Genomic DNA, 9882 nt, shown 5'->3' with positions numbered 1-9882 from the left:
TACAGGCTTTATGTGAGTGTGGCTTCTACACATTTGAGCAATAATTATTTGAAAATAAACAATGAATACAACACAATATAAAATATTACATACTATGCGAGTTTATAGACCAGATCACTGATATTGGAGATGACTGTTTGACTAGCTAAGGGCATTCTAATTTAACAGGAAAATATCAGGTGTGCTACTTTTCTTTCACTTAATGTAGGCTGACACATATGAACCAACTCTCACCATTCCTACAAAACCCAGTACATATCATCCCCATTTTCAAAACAATGTAAACACGGCTTCCTTCCATAGATGATCACAAATGTATCAAAAACACAGAACTTCTTCTTTTAATAATTAGAATTTCACAAGATCCTATGACAGCATCTGTTCTATAGCATCTTCACCCAAATGTAGCAGGTTCAACCATATATTTCTTAATTTTTCTTTTTTGTCTGCCATGGGCCCAGAAATGAATGAGGCTTAAACATGGACATTTGAATTATTACAAAACATTAAATTAATCAAACGTTGAGTCCTGTGGAGCAGAATAATGGAGGTTAATTTACCTTAAACCATTTATTAGTTGTCAACAACAAATAAATATATATGTATATGTGCATGTGCATGTGCACACACATGCACATGTTTGTGGAGCAAAAGGGCAACAAATGTGAAAAAAATTAAGCGGTTATGAAACTGAAGTTAATCAAATTTATGTCACTGCATTTTATTCACATTTCTTTGTTTTATATATATATATATACTTTAAAAATAATTCATATGACCATTCATCTGAATATGATGATTGTATGACCTTTTAGGATGAACAATTTGTGCATCACCTCATAACTGCATCAAATCTAATAAATGCCCAACTGAATCTGAACACCTTTTTATCGCCCTCCAGTGGAGCGAATCCACACTGCTACTGTGGAGGGAGTCACAGAAATTAGATGTGCAAATTCAAAGAGCATCTTCCAATCACGTTTTCATTCACCCTCTCAATTACTCTTTATTAGAGCCTACATCAGCAATACCCGTTTAGATAATGACAATCGCAGCATGCCTCACTGATTTGGTATCAACTGCTATATCCACTTCAAACCCCGCAGCATTCACGTGACGTGTTGTGGCATTGCACTTGATTTTTGCTCCAGGTATTATCCAACTGAGACCAGCAATGTAGAGGTGAAAAAAACGGTACACTAAGACATTCAGCAGGTAAAGACCATAGGGAATACTATGAATAGACATAAAAATTTTTAGGAAAAATAAATAAATCTGGTTATCTTACCAACACTTAACTTAAAACGTATATAAATTTAGTACTAATCTGAAAAATATCACTAAGCTGAACTTAGTTTAAATGTTTTTTCCCGCTACATTCTTGTCTAGCACACTGTTATTCTGACTCTAGCAGCATTTTCTCATGATGGCTGACCAGAGCTTCATCATGCCTTTTTGTAACAGGACACCCAATATAGTCCCTGTCAGTAGTGCTCCACACACACGTCCCTGCCCAATTCAGCCTTTCATCATTTGATTGAAGAGTTTGTTTTTATTAAGAAGGCTATACCAGACGCATAATCACTATACACTGATTTAACATTACCTTTACAATTAAATTCTTCACTGAAATTACAGAATAAATATATGCACATTTTTCTTCAAATCTTTGTGAGAGAGAAAACATTAAAAGTGCCTCCTACAAAGCCGTTAGTGGGTGGCGATGGGGAATCCAGAAGTAATGGAGGGGTGGGGTGGGGGGTTGGGGAGAAGGGGGAGAAGGGTTGGGTCTTAACAAAGTGTGTGGAAATATCCAGAAAACCTTCGGCATTGTCTTATAGTAATATTCACAAATGTTTTTGCCATCCGTGCGTCGGCGCATCCTTTTTACGAGAAGCACCCTGATATAGACAGAAGTCCTCATTAATAGTAATAACCATATTAATAAGATATAAAAATTAAATAGAACACTGAACTGTAAATGCGTTGCAGTATCTCTGTTCATAATGTCATTGGATAGTTCTGAGAAAATCCTCTCACTTCCTGCACCGAAGCAAGTGCATGCAGCAAACTGCAGTTCATTTTAATATATATATGTATATATATTCTTTTTTTCTCTCTTTTGATCATTTCCTACAAACTTAATGTGCACGGCCTCCGGGTGTTTGTACATCCTAGTCAGGGGAAAAAGAGAGAAAGAAAAACCCCAAAATCAGGGAGACGTCCAGCTCCCGTGCGTCTTCAGTGAATCTGGTACAGCATCGTGTAATTCCATAAAAATGGATTTTAGTGACAGATGTAGGATGGTTTGTATGTTTTATTCCCCAGTGCCCCTCTTGTTTCTCTTTTCCTCTCTCGTGGACTTATTGAGATATTTATATATTATAAAAATAACGGCTGTTGACATTGCTGGCTACTCTGAAAAAAAGGCACTTAATTGAATTATCTGAGAATGGCCTCTCCTCCAAAGTGATTTGGGGGGGAAACATTGTGACTGTAATATAATATTTTATTTTATATCATGCTGCATTTTCAAGTTGGTTTTTTTATGCTTGTTTTGTTTCATTTTTTTAACATGGATTTTGGGTGAGTTTGTTTTGAGGGTGGCAAAGTGAATAAGTTGACGTTGTGTCTTTTTTTTTTTTGTCCATGGACTAGAGATGTTAAAACCGATAAGACTTTTCCAAGACTTCGAGGTAATCCGGCTTGGTTTGAAGTTTGGCCCTCAACTCAAGGTAATCACTTTGGGACGGGTCGGGGTAGCAACCTTTTCCCGCTGTGAAAAGCAACGTCTCCTTTAGCCGTGCATCCTGCTGCAAATCAGGGTACTGCATGCCTGGTGGGTGTGCATGCGCCACATGCATGTCCTTTAATTTGGGTACTGTCCCATACAAACAGTCTACAAAACCAACAGTAGGTGTGGGCCTCTGACTGTCAATCACTGTTGGGCAGAGCCCTCCATTCTCATGAAATCCTGCCATGTCAGCCGTGGTGTGGTTGGCTGTAACAATGGTGTTGAGCTGAGAGTTGGAGACAGCCAGGGTCCACTCTCTCTCTTTCTCTAATAAGGTTCTGTAGTTACTGTTGCTACTGCTCCCATTGTCTTTCTTCTCAGAAAACTGTGCTCTCTCCTCCTCTGCTATCTCCCCTTCTCTAGGTTTATAAATGGGGTTGTTACACATCTGAGTCACAGGATGAGGGATGTAATCATAGACGTGGCCATGAGCATGTGTGTGACTAGCATGGGTGTGTGTGTGCATACTCTGCGTAGGTTTCTCTGGTGTGCCAGTGTTCCCGGAACTGCTTTGCCTTGGTGGGTCCTCAAAAATTCTGCATTGCATTTGGATCCCTGTCAGATCTACCTCAGAACGTTTCCGGAAGGGCAACTTTTTCCGGCGACGAAGAACAAAAGCAAAAAGCCCAGCGGCCACAAACACAGCAGATATGAAGAGGATTAATAGGCTAAGGATGAGGACAGACAGTGGGACAGCACCTCTCCCACCTGCCACCCCCATGTCAGAGCTCCCTGTGGTGAAGTCATTCCCACCAGGCAGAGCTGGGGATGGGCCTGAAGAATATTTAAGCTCGGGACAGATGACTTCAACCTCAAGTGAACGCAGATCCTTCCCAAAAGCAAACTCTGGTGTCTTACAGATGACATCTCCAACTACAATAACAGAGGAGAGCTTTTCCAACCACTGTTTGAGGGGAATGATATCACAGGAGCAGTCCCAGGGGTTCTGATGGAGATCAATCTGGACAATCGAGGTCAGATGCTCCAGTACACCATGCACGGGCAAGGAAAGGAAGTAATTGTTGCGGAGGTTGAGACGTGCAAGGTTGGTTCCAGCAAAGGCATCAGTGGGGAGGGAACGCAACAAGTTGTCATTGAGAAAAACCAGCTGGAGATTTGGCATCAGGGAAAAGGAATGAGGCTGTATTTCACGAATGACATTATACTCAAAGTAAAGATAACTCAACATATGAAGCCCCCGAAACATCCCAGGGGTGAGTCTCTCAATGTCATTCCCATTCAAATATAAACTTTTCAAGTTCGGTAGGTTGATAAAGGCGCCTTCCTGGACATAAGATATCCGATTGTTACCTAAATGCAGTAAATCCAAACTTGAGAAGTTCCAGAAATCAGAACGATAGATCTTCTGTATTAGGTTTCCACTGAGATACAATTTCTTGGCATTGAGGGGCCGTGGAAGAAGCTCTGAGATGTTATGAAAGCTTTTCTCTTTACAGTTTACCGTTAGCCCCAGGTCATTGATATGAAGATTGCAAATACATCCAGCAGGGCAAATTATTGGAATAGGGGGCCTTGTTTGATAACCTGCAATTGGGGGCTGGTTGATGCCTGGGTAGATGCTACGAGGAGTTGGGGGGTTCTTTGTGGGTCGAGGTCGTTTGGTGGGTTTTACAACTCTTTCCTTGTATTCCACAGAAGAGGCTGTGTTGTGAAAGGAGGAGAGCATTGAGGAAGGTTTAGTAGGCCATGTGTTCTCATTGTTGAATGGAATCCTGGGAATTCCCAGCTTGGCCTCTATCTCTGCATCCGAGAGCAAAGGACAGAGCTCACTGCGTTTGATTTCCCTTAAGTCTTTCCCATGTAAGTGGAAAGGATATTCACATGTGATTTCACCCACTAAAGCTGTGTAGGGAATTCTCTCCAGCCATGTTTTTAACTGGACAATTTCACAGACACAGTTCCAGGGGTTCTCCTCTAGCTGGATTTCCATTAAGCTCCTCCCAATATACTCCAGTGTGCCCTTGTATGGCAATGTCTTTAGTCTGTTTCCTCTCAAGTCCAGATGTGTGAGTGACACAGACCTAAAAAGATAATTTGGGAGCACAGGAATCAGATTGTCATTTAATATAAGTACTCTCAATTTGTGAAGGTGTCTGAATGCACCACTTTCAATCCTTTTGATAACATTGTAATCTGCCTGGAGATACTCTAAACTATCCAAGCCCAGGAAAGTGTCATTCCGGAAAACTTCTAGTTTGTTTTCATGCAGGAACAGCCGTTTGAGTATTCCTAAGCCACTGAACGCTCCGGCGTGAATATCTTGCAAGGCGTTGTTGCCCAGATTAATGGATATGGCATTGTTAAGGTGGAGGAAGCTGTTAAAGTAAAGCTTCCTCATGGAGTTTCTCTGCAGGTTGAGCTTGAAGGGCCGGCTCCATATCTGGGAGATCTGGCTGATATTTGTAAATCCTTTATTGTCACAGTGGACGTGGAAGATGCCCTCTTTGACCTCACAGTAGCAGGGCTCGAAGCAGGGCTCGTCGATCTCCTCCGAGTCCTCCAGTAGTGGGATCGGCGTGGTCCATCCTAAGGCTATGGTGCTCAGCAAGGTAACCCACAGCATCCTTGCTGACACCAAAGGGATGAAGTCTTGGCTCCAGGGACAGAGCCACTTCACAACACTGCAACAGAAAACAGAGAAGGAGCGGAGGAAGGGCGGGGGTGGGGGAGGGAAGCGGGTGTCGTAATTACACATACAGGTACACGCATGCCCTCAACCAAGAAATGTTTGTGTCAAAAAAGACAGGCAGATGGGATAGAGAGAAGAGAGGAGAGAAGAGGAGGTCACATTAGTTTCAGTAGAATGCAAGGCAAATCTTGAAAATAATACCAATGAATTAGAAAATCATGGAACCCTACTTTCAATTTTGCAATATTGAAGAGTATTTAAAAAATATGTGTGAGGCATCTTTGTAGGGCTAATATGCTGCACAAACAAATCTCTACATTAAGACAGTTAACTTTACCAAATAGGATGGAAAAAGTCATTTGTTATGGAGCAAATATGCTGGTAAGCACGCAGAAAATCACCTGAGATATTTTTATCACATTGAATAAAGAAGGTAACCACAGCAGGGTGAGGTTAGTGGTGAGTATAAGTTGCCCCTTCGCAGTATTTATTGCATAACAGGGACATCAATCCCTCTTTCAATAAACTAGAGTCCAGAAAAGCTTGGTGGAAATGGGAGCAGGTGCTTTGAAGGTCTAACGCTGGATGAAGACGGGATAAGGTGCCCGCTTGGTATCCACAGTGGGGCTAAATACGGATTATTGTGACGCTTTCTTATTTTTTTTCTCCTTAAAATTAAATATCAGCACAATTAAATATCACTATTATGACTCAAGCAAATGTGACAGAAGAAATATATACGCCTGAAAAATACGTAAACAACGCCACTACAGCTTCACTGTCAAATGTAAAAACGTCAGTAACGTGTTGAAATAGGTAAAATAGTTTCGTTAATCCGATCTGCAGAAAACGAGAAATTACAGCCCTTTGCCTGGGGTTAATTCCCTGTATAACTGAAACATTAGTGTCTATTCCAGCGTAGTTAAACCTGTATTTTTTTTCCTAAAATGCCCTCAATTGAACTTTTTTTTCAGCTACTGAAAACATTTGAAGACTGGATGTGAATCGGAAAAAGTAAAGCGAAATAACGCAGTGGCCGAATCTGCTGCTCCGAGAAGCTAAGATGTAAGGCGGTATCTTCGTGGATCCAACCGTCATATGATTAATAAGATCATATATATATATATATATATATATATATATATATATATATATATATTGTAAAATGTCCAGTTGCAAAACAAAAAAAATGTTTTGTTATATAAAAATAATAGAGCCAGTCATCTAAAAGGAATAATAAAAAAAAAAACTTATCAAAGATTCTTCCAAATCTTTATGGTAATAGGGATAAAGTATCTCCATCCTTCTCCCTTCGAACACACACACACACACACACACACACACACACACACACACACACACACACACACACACACACACACACACACACAGAGAACGTCTTGTCTTAATGCTGTGACTTTTCATACATGCACGCACAGCGCTCTCCGTTCAAACGAAGGCATTAAAAAATCCAGGGAGATGCCCTACGACTGTCTGTGGGAGTGAAGACGCTGTCCGTGGTGCTGAAATCAAAAGCCCAGCGACAAGGGTAAAAAAACGAAAGAAAAAAAAGACGGAAAACATGTTTTGTAATCCCCAAAAATGATGTGACGGAAAAAAGTAGGGAAAAAATCCTTCATGCAATTCCCTCGTTGAAAAAATCACTGTTTTCATTCCCAACTCTGTGCATAATCCTCCACGATTTATCGTTTCAACTTCCGTAGTGGGGATCAAAAAAGCGCCGATGCGATGCCAAAAAGGTAGTAATAAAATTTAAAGAAAATTTAAAAAAAATATATGTATATACTAAACGCCGTTTTATATTCCCTTGGGGTGTATCAGATCGTTTAACATACGTACTTAGTTTAGTAGGATTCCAACTTCACATATCCTCCTGCAGTGTGTCCTGTTGTTGCCCGGTGCGTCCCGCTTAGCGTCCGATGTCCGGCTGTGAGGACGAGAAAGAGAAATTGGGGGGGGGGGGGGGGTGACCGAGGCGTAAGAAAGGAACAGGAGGAAACACAGAGAGAGAGAGAGGAGGGCATTGAGGATGGAAAGAGGAAGAGATGCGCATGTAAATGAGCCGGGGATGAGTTAAAAGTACTGCTTATCTTGCGTGGTAATTCCAGTACAACCTGGAAAAGGATTAAACTTGAATTTAAATCATACTAAGTTATGGTGAAATTATTATACTGCACAACTTACAGTCCAAAAAAAATAGAGAATATGCCCTCTTCGCGCGCGCGCGCACACACACGAAACCGTTGCTGTCAAGACAGAGCAGAGAGCAGAGCGCTTATTGAAATACATGCCAAGCATAATGCAGTAGGCTTTCGTCGTGACATTGGCAGGAAATTTCCGAATAAAGAACGAACGGCCACTGATCAGTTAACTAGATGCCGGTGATCCGTTATCCTCGATATATGAAGAACGCTTGTTGTCCCATTTTGAAGTCTGTGGCTATGCAGACACCGATAAGCACGGCAACACACACACACACATTCATGCACACATCTGCGTAAGGCTCCCCATATGATGCACATGCACATGGAAACAGCCTATAACCACTCACCAATTGCAAAGCATCGGGGAAAGACCACTAGTTTGAATCTTGTTAGATCTCCTTCTCCCCTCCTCTCCTTTTCCCTCTCTCTCTATCTCTCGCCCTCTCTTCTTCTTCTTCTTCTTCTTCTCTCTCGATCTCTCAGTGGCTGAGGCAAAAGAGAGAAGAAATGAAGACGTGATAGGAATGCGATCTCTGCCACTCTCACTCTCCGGTTACTCTGACTCTCTTCCCTTCTTTCTCCTCTACATTTTTTCCCTCTCAAAGCAGTTTGCTTAAAATGCAAGTCCTCGGCTTGTGTCCGTCCACTTCCCCTTCCACCACTTTACCCCCTCCCTCCTTCTCCACAGCCGCCCCCCGGGTGCGCGCTCAACAACGGTATAGCTGGGTGCAAGTATTTTCCTCTCGGTTTCAGGACCGCGTTTCTTTCCGGCTCAGCAGTAGAAGGAATCTGTGGATCATATCGACTGTGGCTGGGTCAGCTGCTATCTTTTTTTCTTTCCCTTTCTTTTTTTCCTCGGGTATGTTTCCCTGTCGTGCGTCAGAGGAATGAGGGACAGAGCTGGGGAGGTGGATGGGGTGAGGGGGTGAGAGACGCAGAAAGAGAGAGAGCGATCTGGCGGCGAGAGAAAGAGGAGGAGGGGAGGAAAGCGAGTGATGGGGACGGCTGCTCTATGGTTCTGGATGCTGCCGAGAGGAGAAGAGGAAGGGAAGAGAGAGTGGGGAGCGCTCGGGCTTTCGCGGCGGGGACGCGCGTCACGGATAAATAGATAAATAAATGAGTGAGAGTCTGGGAGCGAGAGCCGTGCGGGCTGGGTGAAACTACGAAACCTGTGGATGACAGTCAGGACTCTCCCTCTCTCTCTCCTTATGAGGCTTATCTAATTATAATCACAATGATACTCAGTTCTTTCGCTGAGCATATTTATTCGGCGTTAGTTGCGAGAGCAAATTGTGGAGTTAGCAGCCCCTCACCCTGCCAATACCTCCTCTCACTGCTGTGGAAACGCAGAGGGTGGCCACGACTATCTACAGAAGGCGGGGGAGAGAGACAGAGAAGCACAGAAAGCTTCATTTTTCTCATCCACTTGCGTGCCTTCCCCCGCCTCGCCTCCAGCGGGCAACACAAGCCCGTGTTGTGAGCGGCAAACCAAGCCACAGCTCACGAAGACGACTGGGATGCACTTGCAAAGTTCTTGTATCTCTGCAAGGAGGAGGATGATTGCTGCGGACTGCTGAATTATCGTTACAGTAGCTGTGGTTGCAGCACAAGGCAAAAAAAAAAAAAGTTTACGCAATGAAACGTCACTAAAATCAGCGACGATATCGGGTTGCTGGAATCCTTCTCTCATAACACGACTGCTGATTATATTTATGATACATTAAAGTCACTTTAGAGAAAGGATACTTCAAATGTGCGCAGGTATTTTAAAGGCTGTAGCAAGTCTTATTAAAATTATTCAGTACCTCTCCGAGTAAAGCAGGATAAGTTAGCTAAAATTGATAATCATTAAGTCTATTTGTGTAGGCGCAACTGTATTTTTTGTTTTTATTTTTTTAGTCATTTTTGAAAGTGTCCTGTCATGGTATTAGACAAGCAAACCTCCCCATTTGACAATCCTGTAGAGATTTACCACGCATGTCATGGTGGATTACTCCAGGCTAAACTGAGCTCTGGGGACATTCATGCTTTCTGCACATATGCAATGTTAATAAATAGTGATGTTCATAGCAAAAAATGTTGAATCTTGGAGTACAGAGAACCTTCCTATTCATATTGTAAATGTGTTTCCCAATTTCTGCACAGTTCAGTGCCTGTCTCACGCCATGTCATATTAAAATAACTGACACTAACACACAGTGGTGTCAACAAAG

The 9882-nt window shown here is 42.3% G+C and overlaps 1 protein-coding gene across 2 annotated transcripts; it reads right to left on the bottom strand.

Annotated features, from left to right (window-relative positions):
- Positions 1-316: 316 nt before the first annotated feature.
- Positions 317-8956, bottom strand: slitrk3a (SLIT and NTRK-like family, member 3a). Of its 2 annotated transcripts, XM_086261094.1 has the most exons (4): positions 8017-8956; positions 7650-7711; positions 7305-7392; positions 317-5436 (listed from the first exon to the last, which is right to left on the bottom strand). In XM_086261094.1, exon 4 carries the CDS (start codon positions 5376-5378, stop codon positions 2664-2666), a length of 2715 nt encoding a protein of 904 aa, XP_086117220.1. In that variant the 5' UTR covers positions 5379-5436; positions 7305-7392; positions 7650-7711; positions 8017-8956; the 3' UTR covers positions 317-2663. The 2 variants fall into 2 exon arrangements, with proteins under 2 accessions (XP_086117220.1, XP_086117221.1); XM_086261095.1 differs by lacking the exon at positions 7650-7711.
- Positions 8957-9882: the final 926 nt, after the last annotated feature.

Source organism: Aulonocara sp. 'chitande type north' Nkhata Bay, linkage group LG14 (assembly GCF_057382095.1).
Source record: "Aulonocara sp. 'chitande type north' Nkhata Bay isolate Kocher_YH1m ecotype deep benthic linkage group LG14, A_spYH_male_GT1.1, whole genome shotgun sequence".
NCBI classification, from domain to species: domain Eukaryota; kingdom Metazoa; phylum Chordata; class Actinopteri; order Cichliformes; family Cichlidae; genus Aulonocara; species Aulonocara sp. 'chitande type north' Nkhata Bay.
Note: the sequence above shows the minus strand (reverse complement) of the source record. Positions and strands in the feature narration are given on the sequence as shown.